Source organism: Castor canadensis, chromosome 6, assembly GCF_047511655.1.
Source record: "Castor canadensis chromosome 6, mCasCan1.hap1v2, whole genome shotgun sequence".
Lineage (NCBI taxonomy): Eukaryota > Metazoa > Chordata > Mammalia > Rodentia > Castoridae > Castor > Castor canadensis.
The window spans coordinates 38858529-38873742 of record NC_133391.1 but is presented as its reverse complement, the minus strand read 5'-3'; the positions used below and the strand labels follow the sequence as shown (position 1 = coordinate 38873742).

At 39.5% G+C, this 15214-nt stretch overlaps 1 protein-coding gene across 1 annotated transcript in view; it reads left to right on the top strand.

Annotated features, from left to right (window-relative positions):
- Nucleotides 1–13407, top strand: part of Ndufa9 (NADH:ubiquinone oxidoreductase subunit A9) — a 36459-nt gene extending 23052 nt beyond the window's left edge. The window contains exons 7-11 of the mRNA XM_020180605.2: nucleotides 168–235; nucleotides 1327–1403; nucleotides 8064–8159; nucleotides 10321–10387; nucleotides 13123–13407. Of these exons, the coding sequence (XP_020036194.2) occupies nucleotides 168–235; nucleotides 1327–1403; nucleotides 8064–8159; nucleotides 10321–10387; nucleotides 13123–13293 (479 nt within the window). The 3' untranslated portion in view covers nucleotides 13294–13407. The remainder of the gene's footprint in view (nucleotides 1–167; nucleotides 236–1326; nucleotides 1404–8063; nucleotides 8160–10320; nucleotides 10388–13122) is intronic.
- Nucleotides 13408–15214: the final 1807 nt, after the last annotated feature.

Genomic DNA, 15214 nt, shown 5'->3' with positions numbered 1-15214 from the left:
CCTCTTTGTCTTGCCCTTCATTTCCAAATGTTTGCTGTTCTACTTTCCATGTTTATCGTCTGAAAAACAAATGATTGCTCCTTGTTAGGATCATTAATAAATACTAGAAAAGGCAAGTCTTTTAGCAGATTAGCCCTTCTAAGAACAGTTCTCATTTCTTTTGCCAGATATGCGTTGGTTTATTGGTGTGCCTCTTGTATCCTTGGGCTTCAGGACAGTGAAACAACCAGTCTATGTAAGTACCGGGGTGAAAGGCTTAGAAAGGGACTTCGGCTGGATTTTTCACATTTCATTCTAGTCCAGTGACTTGGTCATTTTCTTCTTTGTCAGCTGGTTGCCTCTCAATTTACCTAAGGATACATGACTTCCTAGTGTCTTCACTTGTTCATTCATTTCAGAAAGCTTCATTGGACCCTTAATGTGTCCAGAAAACTGTATATGTCACTGGGAATATAGAGAGAGTAACTAGATAGACACAAATTGCTATCCTCAAATAGCCCTCAGTCATAGGCAAGTAAATAAGCAATTATGCAGTGTGATAAGTGCTATGATAGGAAGAAGGTTTTATGCCATTACATTGAATGGAACCCTAATACTGACTTTGACTTCTCAGCAGAAGTGGTGTGTGAGACTAACAAACAGTAAGTCAGCTTACTCCCAAGGGAGTTGGGCCCAGAGGTGAAGGAGCATGTTGAATTCCAGGGAGGGTGAACCTGCTGACACCGAGGGCCAGATGATTCTTTGTTTGGGGCTGTTGCAGGATGTGTAGCAGCATTAGGTGTTCCCTAGAAGCCACAGCGAGTCCTGATTGAGAACCATGGGTCCAAACTGTATGAAGTTGCTATTTTTGAAATTCAAAATGGTAGAATATCAGCAATTCCATGTGGTAGTTTGTGGTGGCTTAATAACATAGTTGGGAGGAGCTGTAGGCAAAGGCCAGTCAGCAGACCTTGAGCCGTCAGAAGATAAATGCTTCCAGCTAGAGAAAATTTTAGATCATCCTTGAGTATGGGGATCATTTGAGCTCATGACAGGTAGGTTCTTTAAGAAGCTTTCTGAAGAGCCCAGCATGGTGGTACATGCTTATAATCCCAGTGCTCTGGAGACTGATGTAGGAAGAGCCTCAATTCCAAAACAAACAAAGGAACAAACAAAAAAGAAGCTTTTTGAAGATAGTAACATTATTTTAACTGTCTCATTTTTATTCTGATTGATGGCACTTACTCTCCTTTCTCCCTTTGTCCTCCCTCCTTCCCTCCTCCCTTTCCTTTCTTCCTATCTCCATCTCCTTTTAACAATTGTCTAAATATGTTATAATTTGTATAGGTTGCAGATGTATCCAAAGGAATTATTAATGCAATTAAAGATCCAGATGCCAAAGGAAAAACCTTTGCCTTTGCTGGGTGAGTGCCTATAATTTGACTTTAATGAAAGAGTAACAATGACTTGTAGCAATGATTTCTAAACAAGTCACTAACAAATGTATTTGTTATATTTTTATTAGAATCTCCAGAGTGCTTATATTCAGAGCTTGAGGAACCTAGGAATGTGCTTTTTTGTTTTGTTTTAGTGGCAGTACCAGGGTTTGAACTCAGGGTCTCACACTTTCTAGGCAGGCACTCTCCCACTTGAGCTACTCCATCAGTGTTGGAATGTACTTTAATGTAAATGATTTTTCTGTCACCAGGCTGAGACCACTGCCTTAGACCCTTACACAGACAGTCAGCCCTCTGTATCTGTGGCTTCTTTACCTGTGGATTCAACCGTCCTCCAGATTAAAAATATTTGGGGAAAGATTGTGTCCGTGCTAAATGTTTACCATTTTCCCTTGTCATTATTCCCCTGAATAGTACATGTAACTGCTGTTTACACTGTACTAGATATTACAGGTAATCTAGAGATGATTTAAAGTACACAGGGGGATATATATAGGTTATATGCAAATGCTAATATTCTATTTAAGAGACTTGAACATTCATGATTTTTGGTGTCCACTGGGGGTGAGGGTGTCATGGAACTCATCCGCCATGAATACTGAGGAACAGCAGTACTTTGATCAGTGGTCCTTAAAATTGGTTTTGCCACTGCTCCAGTGATGTAAAAAGATGTTGCTATAAATCCTAAAACATAAATGAAGCACTTTTAGGCAATGAATATAGTTGTAAAATTAAATTAATTTTCATAAAGTGTCACAGTGCCCCAAAGTTTGGAAATGGGTAATTTAGAATATACATTTACCTATGTGTCCTCCCCTTTAAAACAGAGCATGGTTAAGCTGTATCACTTATCTGAACTTGCTAAGTCACATTGAACAAGCTAAAAGTTAAAAACTAAGACAATCTACCAATTTGAGAAGTAACAAACTCACCTAATAATAAGTGGTCTAGAACCTCCCATTCTGTGAAGCAAAACAGTGATATTCAATATTTTATGCAAGGTGAGGATCTTATTCAACAATTAAGTGATAGCCCAGTTTCTAAGAAATACTTGTTTTTAGAGAAAATAACTTTCTAAGCCAGGAGTGGTGTGTGTGTGTGTGTGTGTGTGTGTGTGTGTGTGTGATACTTTATGTTTTATTATTATTTAGTTTAATAAAAACCTTTTCCTGTACATATATTGTATTTCCTTGTTACCTAGCTGCTGCAAGTATATGTTTTTTTAGTTTCCTGTTTGGTTCATTACAAGGAATCAGCTATATGCTCTAGTCACAGAAAAGTGTATTTCAGCAGGTTGTGTAGAACGCTATAGACATCAGGCTTCCTTGGAGACGCACTTAAACTAGGATTCTGAGGACAAATGAACAGAAATGGTTTAATGAACTTCCTTTGCTTACTGTTCAGTGGAAATGGCACTGGATTAAGTCTTTGCCCAGCAGCTGTAGACTCTTCGAACCTCCACTAATTCATTCTTGTTTGGTAGTACAATAGGAAAAATAATACTAAATCTGTCAGTTCAGGCATTTTCCTTATAGATATGCGTCTGTGTTTTGTGGGTTTTTTTCCCCTCTTTAGCCTCAGGAAAAGAACTTCGATTATTTCTCGGGTAGTTTGAAGGTAAGGCAGTCATTAGGCATTAATTTTGTTCCTAGAGGTTTTTTTGTTTTTTGGTTTTTTTTGTAGTATTATATTTTGTTTTATTCTGTCATTCGTTCATTAAATACCTAACAGCACAGATACACACCTCACAACCATGAGAGTAAAACAAGCTCAGCAAAATCACAAGGTACAAGATCAGCACAGAAAAATCATCTTCTGTGTACTGGCAAATGAACAATCTCCAAGTAAAATTCAGAAAATCTTCATGACAGCATCAAAAAGAATAGGATTCTGAGGTGTAGCTTAAGAAGAGGTGCATAAGAGCTGTATGCTGAAAATTATGAAATGTTGCTGAAGGAAATTAAGGAATACTTTAATTCCAAATCCACATTCATGGATTGTTAAAATATTGGTAAAAATTGTTGAAATGACAGTTTTGCCTAAACCAATCTGTAGACTCAGCTCAATGCTATCAGAAGTCCAGCAGACTCTTGCCGAAACTGACAAATTGATTCTAAATTTTAAGTAGTAATGCAACAGACCCACAGTAGCCCAAACCGTTAAGCTTCCCACTTTCAAAGCTTACTTTAAAGCTATAATTGTCAATACATGGTGGCATTAAGATAAGAATAGATATAGTGAGCTAGGAACCTAAATTGATAGTCCTGAAACAAATCTTTGTGTTTATGGATAGTTGATTATTGACAAAGCACTTGAATGGAGAGAGGATAGTATTTTCAACAAAAGATTCTTAGATATTCACATGAGAAAGATAGACTCAGTCTCTTACTTCATACTGTGTGTGAAAAAATTTACTCAAAATATGAGTTAAAAATTATTAAAATTTTTGAAAAAAGTAGAAAATGTTCTAGACCTTGTATAGGGTGATGATTTTTTTAAGCTATGGCATCAAAAGCATAAACAATAAAAGAAAAAAAGCCAATAAATTAGACTTCATCAAAATTTAAAGCATTTGTGTTTCAGAAAATGAAACGAAGCCTGGTGAGGTGATGATGCCTATAATCCCAGCTACTTGGGAAGTGGTGATAGGAAGGTCATGGTTCGAGGCCAGCCAGGCAAAGTTAACACAAGACCGTATCTGAAAAATTAAAACAAAAGCCCTGGGGTCTTGACTCAAGAGATACAGCACTTGCTTAGCAAGAGTGAGGCTCTGAGGTGAGTCCCCAGCACTGAAAAACTAAAGAAGGAAGGAAGAGTGGGAGGAAGGAAAGAAAAGAGAAAAAAAAACACAGACTAGAAGAAAATAATTATTAATTATATATCTGATAAAGGACTAGTATCCAAAATATACAAAGAACTGTTAGAATTCAATAAGAACAGAAATGCCCAATTTAAAAAACGATCCAAGGATTTGAATGGACATTTCACCAAGGTCTAAAAAGCACACAAAAAAGATGCTCAGTGTTGTTAGTTACTAGGTAAAATGTAAATCAAAAGTACAATAAGATATCACAGCACAGTCAGACCTAGCAAATGATAATGAAGATGTAGAGAAATAGGAGCCTCAGACATTGCTGGTGGGTCTATACAATTGTACAGCTACTTCAGCGAACATCTACAAAAGTTAAACATAAATTAACTGTGTGACCCAGTAACTCCACTTCTAGGTATTTATCACAGAGATGTGAAAACATGTCTGTGTAAAAGCTTGCACATGCATTTTCATAAGCAGATTATCATAATAGCTAAAAATTGGAAACATCTCAAATACCCATCCACAGATGAATAGAGAACTCAAACATGGTGTATCTCTATAGTAGAATACTATTCAAGTATAAAAAGGAATGAAATACTAACATGTAACATGCATGGACCTCAAAAATATGGTAGATGAAAGAAGCTAGACACATGATACCCATGAACTATCCATAAAAAGACAGATAATCTGTAGAGACAGAGGTAGCTATGTTGTTGCTTGAGGCTGGGGTAAAAACTGGGTGCTGTTGTAAATGGCAGGAGGGAATCTTACTAGGTGGGTAAGGAAAGACATTCCAAAGCTGGGTTATGGTAGATTTGCACAGTTACTGAGATTGTGCATCTTTGTGAATTTATGAAAAATCACCAAGTTACATATTTATCACAGGTGGATTTTCTATAGTACATAAGTTACATAAGGATAATGAGTAGCCTGGACAAAGTTCTGCTTTTGTGGCACTTTACGATTAGTTGTGAGACATTTAAATATGAAAGTCAAGTGAAATAGAAAACCAGGAGGAAGGAGTGGCAATGACATTGGATGCTGCCCTGAGGTCGAGTGAATGGCAGCAAGGTGATTAATGGACACTTTAATGACCTTCATGACTTCACTGGATCATTGTGGCAAAAGACCAGTTGGACTAAGGAGAGAGAGATCCATGGTAGGACAGGAAATAGAAGAAGGTTTGTTGTGAAAGTGGGCAGAAGAAAGTGATTGAGAGATGGTGATGGAAGAAGAGGGATGACCAGGAAGGTCCCACTATGGTTTAGAAAAGTTGTTAAGAATGATCCAGAGGAGATAGGGGAGAAAAAGGACCTGAGGCCTTTAGGAATCAAGAGAAGTTGGCTACAGAGTGCAAGTGAGGGGCTTGGCCATCTTAGAAAGCAATCGTTCCTTTCATTTTAACAGGAAAAAGAAGTCAGGGATATATGCAGATGTAGGTAGGTCTGGTTTGGGGATTTAGGGGAGTATCTTTGCTGGAATGAGATCATCAGCTGAAAGGCAGGATGGGCTGCCTCAGAAAAGTATATGGAAGAGCTGAGGACAGAAGATAGAGCATAGAAAAGACATGGTAGAATTGCTATGCAGACCTGAGAGTTCCATTTGAAATCACTGATCAAAGATAGAAGGCAAAGCCAGCTAATTCAGGTTTATTTTCTCTCCTTTGTGTTGTTGGGATTCAAGCCTAGAAAAGGCAGAGATTTAGCCTAACCAGAATAAGGATTCTGCTGGGCAAAAATACTAGAAATGAGTGTGGTAGACAGGTTTGCTGAGAATGTTTGCGGAGGACTGTGACAGTGACATGAAATCTAACCTGGAAAGACGTAGGCTTCAGTGTACCTGTTCTGAGAGCAAGGACATTTAAACGAGTCTTCTAGTCACACATAATGGGATGCAGAGTGCTTCACGACAGCTGGTTATGTCTAGCTAGTTTCCCCACGGTAACAGTTTGCTTGCATCATAAAAATTAGAAGTTGTTCTTAGCTTAGCATGTATTATATGTCCTGCAGTGAAACTTGCAACTCTTTCTGGAATTTGAAGGAAACTATTTAAGGGCTTGTATGGTATTTCTTTTAGCTGATAACATTCATGAGTTTGTTTGTGGTTTTTTTTTGTCTGTTTTGTAAATATGTTGAATGATGAGGTTCTCACTGAATTGATCTTCATTAAGTTCTCAACTATAGATTTCCTGAGGCAAAAAGGATTAGGAAAATGGGGGAGGCCATATTAAAATAAGTGATAGTAATTATTAAAGCTGGATTTTACCATTACAAAATGATTCAACTTAATAGCATTGAACAGAAAGTCTGGAAACAGCCACAAATATGTGTAAGAATATAGTATGTGCTAAGGGTCACATTTCACTGATTCAGTAAATGGTATTAAAGCAATTGGCTCCCATCTTGGAGAAATTGAATTAGATCTTTACCTTATGTCATGCACAAAAGTACACAGGAAGGGATTATTTTATGGTTTTTAAAAAGAAACTTAGAAGCATTAGACAAAATATGTGGAAATTATGTCACTGTAAAAGAATTTTTAAAATATGAAACTAGGTGACAGAATACCTGAGAGAAAAAATTTAAAAAGAGAAGAGATTTATTCTGGCTCATTGTTTCTGAGGTTTCAGTCCATGGCCAACTGGCTCTGTTATTTTAGGTCTGTGGCAAGGCAGAAGCATGGTGGAGAAAAGCTGCTCAACTGGTAGCAGCCGGGGAAGTGGGGGGAAAGAGACAGAGAAAATGAGTGTGTCTGCTCGTGTGTCTAGGGAAAAAACCCTTCAAGGGCATGCTGCTGGTGACCTACTTTCTCTGACCTGTATCCTAATGTTTCACCACCTCCTAGTTACACCACCAGCTCTGGGCCAAGTGTTCAACATATGAGCCTTTGTGGGCTGCTCCAGATCCAAACTATCACAGAAAGAAAATCATAAAGGGAAATAAATCAATAATTTTGATTAAATAAAATGTTTACGCTTTAATGTGATACAAAACACCAAAACAGGATTAAAAGGCAAAATATATAAATAAAAACCTGATTCCAATTCTACTCCTAAAATATGAAAGAGTCTTACAGATCATTGTTAAGAACACAAACTAGGAGAACAGATAAATGTATAAGTGACTGAAAGTTTATAAGGAAAAATTAATCTTGCATATTAAATTGCTAATTAAAATACTGAAGTACCTTTTTTACCTAGCAGATTGATACATTTTATTTATTTTCATGATTGAACTGATTTTTGGTGAGGTGCATTCTTTTAGTATTTTATATAAACCGATATAACTGTTTTGTAAAGCAGTTACTTTGACCCAGTTCCACTTATATAAATACATTCTAGACACATGATCATAGGTAAGTATACATATTTATTACAGGAATGTTCATTGAAACACTGTATAAAAGATATATTTTATTAGCTTAAGTATCTCCCCAAGTGGCAGTTTATAAAATAATTCTGTTACATCATTTGATTATAATAATTTATGATTATAAATTGTGCAATTGAATATTTAATGACATAGGAAGATGATTGTGATGTAATGTTAAATGAAAAAGACATAACAGACTAGGATGTATTGGAAAATCTTATATTTATGAAGGAAATATTTGTATGTAAAGGGATGAAAAGTACATATATAAAATAAATTAACTTTAGGGAGCAGTGGGATATGGGTGATTTTTCTTTGTGTTAATCTATATTTGCTACTGTGTATACGTTTCCTTTTCATTAAGAAAAATCTTATTTTGTTGAATGTAAAATTTGTGAGGAGCAAACACTTTGAAGAGCTTTGTTTCTCGTTTCCTAGGCCCAGTCGGTACCACCTCTTTGATCTGGTTCAGTACATCTTTGGTGTGATTCACAGACCATTCTTGCCATACCCCTTGCCACACTTTGCCTATCGGTAAGTACAGTGCTTTGTGCACCCACTGAAATCAAGCTATCTCCACACACTTGTTCCCATGCTCTCCCTGGGGTAACGGGATCTATTTATGTCCTTTACATTGAAGGCTAACCTATGTACTTCTAACAAGGGTTAACCCTGATTTGGCTTGGCAAGAGCCAGTGGTGTCTGAGAAAGCAAAATGCAGATTAGTGCGTGTGAGATGAACAATATGTGTTGGGAAGTTCTTTAGATTCTCCAATTAAAAATTCCTAGGTTCTGACCTGGAGAAGTGTCCTGCTTGGCAGATTGTGTAAGGGAACAATAGATTTCTCTGTTTCCTACCACTCACTCACAAGGAGAAAGCTTTTTCATGAAAGCAGTCTGGTCCTGTAGTTGGTGAAAGGAGCCAGCTGATTTACACTTGCCCTGTGTTGCCTTCTTTCCCTGCTTCTTGGTTCATATCTTCCCTTTTTGGGTTTAAAATCTTGGATCCATCATGTCATGCCCTAGTGGTCTGGTGAGGGAGATTTTCCTGTCCAGTTTGCCAGAGATAGAGTTATAAACCAACATAGAAGTGACATGTAGTTCAAGATACATGTAAGGCTCTGGGTTTAATCCCCACCCCCACCCCCCAAGGAAAAAAAGAAAGAAAATAGACAATTAGAATGCAGCGTGATGACAGTATTTATTAAGAATGTTCTCTTTTCTAGACTATTTTCTTCAAATCACGTAATACTCAACTCTACAAAGTAGGTAGGGAAAGCATATGGAGGGAGTGAAAGAGGAGGCACAGAAGCCTGAAGATTGCCATCAGAGAGTGAGAAACTTACCAAGCAGGCTAAAGAGAGGGATCAGACAGTTAAGTGGCAGCCTAGATACCACAGGGAAGGGAGGTTTTAAGGAGAACAGAGTTTTAAGAAGGGACCATTACTGTTTCGTTCATCTGTATTGCCAGCACCTAGACCAAGCCTGTGTGCAAAAGGCACCCTGTTAATGTTTGTGAACTGACATGCATGCTGCAGAAGAGTCAAACAAGATAAAGGAACAAAAGATCCCACAAATGAATGATGAGGTCATTTGGGGCAGCAGCTTGAGTGCCATGGAGGGACTGTAACCAGATCACAGTGAAGGCTTTCATGTTATGCATAAAATTGGGAGTTAAGAATGGTGTTGGCCCATGCAGGTAGTATGGCCCACTGAGGACAGAGGTGGCCCATTAGTGTGGAGCCCAAGTGTAGGGAGTTGGAGGGCATTTTCATTTTATTTATCGTAGCTCAGTAAGTTATTTTTCTGCATAGGTTGGCTAGAATCTGAGATTTTATATGTTGCTAGAGAATCTGACTAGTCTTTGGCTTCTTTTTTCATTTTTTTATTCCATTCCTTGGAATGGTGTTTTTCAAGCTTTTAAAAAGCTGTGGGTACTTGTGTTTGAGGAAGTTTTATGGAAAGACCCACTGGTAAATGAAACAAAAGGCAGAGCTGATGTGTTTGTAGCATGGGTTTGTGCTCAGAACACATTTTCCCTCCCCTGGGCCACCAGGCTGCTGGGGGGGAGATGGGAGACAGGAAATTCCTAATGTTCCCCAGATGCTGGTTGAACCCTATTATCCTGAGGATGCTCACAGCAGGGCTCTAATGCCCTTTAGAGAAAACCTGCAGTTTCCACTAGCACAGGAGAGGCACAGTGATTGGATTCTCCTTACTTTTGGAAGTTTTTGTCTCCAGAGGCCCTGCATTTAGAGGTTACATTACTTATTCCATATAACACTCAGCTGGGCCTGCATCCTAAAGCAACAGTGTGTTTGAGTTTCTCAGCCTTAGGTTATGTTGTTCTTCACAGCCTTGATTGAGCAGTGAATCGTTTCTGTTTGCTATGTTGTTTGTTGCTAAGATTTCATTTTAGTCTTTAAGAGCTGTTGTGTCTTTGTAATAGAACGAGTAGCTCCCAGTTCCAGCAGTCAGTGGGTTGTCCTGCAAGGAAACAGAGTTTCAGAAACAGATATTGCCTCATAGGTAGTGGAGCCAGTAAGTGGTTATTTTCTTAAAAAAAAAAATAAATAAAGATAAGACTAGAATCCTGCCTTTACAGTAGCCTCTCTTCCTACGGGTCTTGCAGCCTGGCTTAACCACTGAGCATAGAGATGCTTACCACATGTGCTGTATATATTCCTTTTTTCAGATTGATAGCAAGAATGTTTGAGATAAATCCATTTGAGCCCTGGACAACAAGGGATAAAGTGGATCGGGTGAGTCTGGGTGTGGAAACATCTGTCTGGGGAGATGCTGGACAGAGAGCCGCAGCAATGGACAAATTACTTAGTCTTTGTGCTTGCTTGGATCATTGCTGTGCTCCTGTGTGTTTGCTTTTCCTTCTGACTAAGGCTAGACCCTCTGAAACTCACTCATGCTGCTCCATTATTTACTCTATGACAATATCAGGTTTGTTTTTTTTTAATCTCTGCTGCGTCATTCCCATAAGCATACGAATGTGTCCAACATTCTGCTCACTCCCTTACTACAGGCCAGACTCTTTCTTCCTTCATATCCCTCTAGCCACTTTCCTATTTGTCTGTATCCCTTAACATCTTAACCTCAAAAGTGCTATCTGGCTGGGTGTAGTGGCACATGTCTATACCTCCAGCACTCAGGAGTCTGAGGCAGGAGTATAGAGAATTTGAGGTCAACAAAACAAAAACAGAAAAGCTATCTGGATCTGCTGTTAACAGCTGCCTACCACAGTCTTTCTTAGGCCACCTTTATTCAGGTTTTCTTCCTTTCTCTGCTCTGAAACTTCTCTTTCCAAGGTCATCCATGATCTCCATGCTGCCACATCCAACAGACAGTTCTCTGTCCTCACCTCTGTGTCTGAGCAGCTCATCAGAGGTCCTCTCTCCTCTTTGAAACATTGTCTTTCCACCTGCATTCTGGTCCATGCATGTTCTTACGCTTTTCCTCATCATACTGGGCTATGCTTGGAAGCTTCTTCTGCCTAGCCCTGTCTTCCTGATTGCTGTACGATGTGGGGCCAGCAGGCTAATTCAGCCTTTCTCTTTTCTATTTTCACTCATTTTCTAGATGATGTTCACCTTGTCCCAGGTTCCAGCTACTGACTGAAGATCATGCTACATTTTTTCCTCAGCCTTGTGTTGCCCCCTGAGTTATAGAGTCCTTTGTCTAACTATTTGTATATGTTTTGGGTTTGTGAAATGTGACATGCCCATCAGTAGAACTACAAACTATTTCTCTCCGAGGCTCTCTCATCTCAATGAGAGGCCTGTTCTCTGATGCTCACCCCAAAGTTCTAGTCACTCCCTTAGTTTTTTTCCTTTCCCAATGCAGATCTAAGCCAGCACTATTCAACAGGACGTCCTGCAGTGATGGGGATGTTGTCTGTACTATTAGGTAGCCACTAGTATTATGTGACTGGTGTGCACTTGATAGGTGCACATGGTAGCTAGTGTTACTGCAGACATCGAATTTGAATTTTGGTTAATTTTAGTTAATTTAAGCTTAAATGTAAATTACTACATTTGACTAGTGGCTTCTGTGTTGAATAACACAGACCTAGACCATTAGCAACCCTTAAATAGATGTCAGGTCTCACCACTCCTCCCTATTCCCACTTTGTTTACCTTTTTAATTATGAAAATGCTTACACTAATATGAAAAGTTTTCAGCTCACAGAAGGGCACAGTGCAGCATTGTCTCTCTGTTACTCCACAGTGTGTTGAACTCCAAAGCCCTGACCCTTCCCTTGTCACCATCTGCCACGCTCATTTAACTCATCAATCGTTTGCTTATCACGTGTACAAGTGCTTCTAGGGAGGATGCCAAATAAAATAGAAGTGCTATACAGTCTCTATCCATAAAGTGCTGTGGACTTTATGTTGCTAAAAAGCAGCCAATTGTCCCCTGAATGTTACCCAAGAGCTGAAGTGTAGAGAAGACGAGAAAATAGTCTTTAGAGAACAGAAAGGAGCAGGCAGTAAAACACTTCCTCTGACAGGCTATGTCTGGAAAGCTGACACCATTTCTGTGGTGTCGCCTCTGTGCTCCCAAAACATCAAGCAGGAGATCTGCCTGATACCTGACCCTAAACTAGTCTGCTTTGATGTTGGTGACCGAGAAGCATTGGCACAGTGGGCACAAGAGGTTTGGGGTTTGGTTTGGAGACTTCCTTATAGCATTTGGGAAAAGAGCTGCAGGCTCTGGGGGCAGAGGAGGAGGGATTTAGTGCTGCCCTCCAGACATAGATTGGGTTTGTGTCAGAGTCGGGGATGAGTTGGGATCTTAGGTTCATTCTTCCTGAAATGAGATGAGTGTGGCTGTTAGCTCTGTGGTGAGCATTGACCAACCAGACTGAGTGTAACGAACAAAAAAGGTTAGTGAGTTGTCTCTTAATGGGCAAGGAACAAGTGCTACATTTCTCCTTCATTCAAAAGTTAAAACTGGGGCAGAAGGCCTGAGCTCAGAGGCCTAGCACAAGAGGAAACTGGGGAATCGACTCACCCTGCCTTGGCCTGTTTCGTTCCTTGGCCACAGTGACTCATGCTTTCCTGCACTAGGTGCAATTTTGCCAACATTATATGTAGACCAGCTCATCTAGGGCATTGTCCCACACTGCTGGATAGTGCTGGGACCCTGATCTGATATTTGGTGAACTTCATTTTTTTCTTACTTTTTTTTTTTTGGAGATAGGGTTTCTCCATGGAAACCCACCCTGGAACTCTCCACCCTCCTGCCTCAGTCTCCTGAGTGCTGGGATTATAGGCATGTGCACTCCATGCACCTACTTTTTTTTCTTAGCCTTCTTTCTGTGTTCTACTTTAGTGAGCTCGAATAATCAAAAGTTGCCATGTGTTCTTTGAAAGTACTTAAATCTAAGTGATATAACTAGGATCAACTTAAGTGTTTGTTTGCTAGAGTGGTACTTTGTGCTCTTGGCCAATTTTCAGCATTCTGTTTGATCCTTTGTTCAAAGATTCACATCACAGACAAGATACTGCCTGACCTGCCTGGCCTGGAAGACCTTGGTGTTCAGGCCACACCACTGGAACTCAAGGCCATCGAGGTGCTGCGGCGTCACCGCACCTACCGCTGGCTGTCTTCTGAAATTGAGACTACGAAGCCCGCCAAGACTGTCAGCTATTAGTTTCTCCAAGTAGCCTTAGTTTTTGGTGTTATTTAGGTCACCTGGCTAGCCTGTGTTCTGAGGGAAACCTGTACATAGGGATAAGATCCCACTATTAAAACATCTGAAGTTAAATGCTGTAGCATTTCCTTTTTTGGTTTACAAAATGAGAAATCCCAGCCATTTTAGAACTGGAGCGTAACTTTCTTTAAATAGATATAATTAATAATGACAGGTATATCATCTCTTCTTTGAAATGTTGGAGGGTTTGAAGTCTCTAACAAACTACTTCTAGCATGTGTTCTAAAAGATAAGGCCCCTTCAATGTCAAAATACTGTGATGATCTCAGATGATAGGTGATTATCTTTCAGTTGCCAACTTCAATGGAGACTAAAAATTAAAAATACAGTGTCTCATGACTAATCTGAATTTATTCACACTGACAGTATTTTTAAATTTTATTTTTTTGCCGTACTGGGGTTTGAACTCAGGGCCTCACCCTGGCTAGGCAGGCATTCTACCGCTTGAGCCACTCCACCAGCCCTTTTTTATGTTGGGTATTTTCGACATAGGGTCTCGTGAACTATTTGGGCTGGTTTTGAACCATGATGCTCCTGATCTCTGCCTCCCAAGCATCTAGGATTACAGGCATGAGCCACTAGCGCCCAGCTTGTTAAATTTTATTTTAAACGTGTCTAAACCATTTAGAAAACAGTGGTACATATATTTAAAAATATTGTCTATAGGCATGAATTCTCAAGCCATATCATCTTGGTTCTGAGTGCTCTGTGTTAGGACTACTTCTAGATTATTTATTTTACTTGGGTAAAATAAATCCTTTCCCATAAAAGGAGATGCTTCAGCTTCTGTAGTGATAAGGAATGAGAACTTTTTGTTCATGTTGTTAATATTGCAGCTCAGATCCAGTTGAACAATTGGTTTAGTGTTGGCAAATCCCTCAGTACAGTACAATTAAAAACTCCTATAAGTTGCAGTGAAGCCACCATCTCACCATCTTAGGGAACCCAAGTTTGGTCACTGTGCTTGGCCATCATCTGTAGGATGGAAAGGTCAGTAAAAGCCCTGTTCCAGTAACGTGCAGAGAAGGGCACATAAATGTTGGAGGCGAGTTGTCTACCTGCCCTCTCTGTGCGCCACAGTTCTGACCCAACGTGGGCAGTAGGGTGATCTGGATTGGCAGGCCCAGCATTACCTGGAAACTTGTTAGGAATGCAGACCCCTAGGCCTCAAGACTTGGACCTACATGCAGCCTGGTGCCCGGGGGACCTATGTGCAAGAAGCACTGCTGCCTTGAGGAGCACCGCAGAGTTCAGTGGGGTTGTTGCCACTAATCTACATGGCTGAACCCCACTCTGGTCCTACTGAATCAGAATCCTAGGTAGGAGGGCCCAGGAATTCTTTGATTAAACATACCAGTTTATTCTCATGCACACTAATATGTGAAAAATCAGCATACTAGGGAAAGGAACCCAACTCCTGATGAATGTATTTTTCTTCAGAATAGATATCTCTTGTTATTTCGGATAACACCCCTGCTGGCCATAAGCTGGTCAAGTAGGCACACAGGTGGACAATTCAGTTTGAAAAGAAACAGTACTTCTATAATATACAGTATCCTGTCTTAAAATACTTACATTTTCTAGCAATCCTATTTCATGATAATACATATTTACTGCCTCTAGAACTGTAATTCAGCCAGGATAGTTTTTCTTTCCTATCACACCTAACGCCACTTTTATAACAAATACTTTATTATGTTCCTCTTATTATCCTGATAGGAAAGTTATAGTTACTACACCCTATCTACATAAGTAATCAAATTATAATGTCATTTTATTACAACAAGTTAAAGTAATACACAATAGCATATATAGATGCATGAGCACAATGACATGGAAGGCATAATGAAGTCAACTGTAC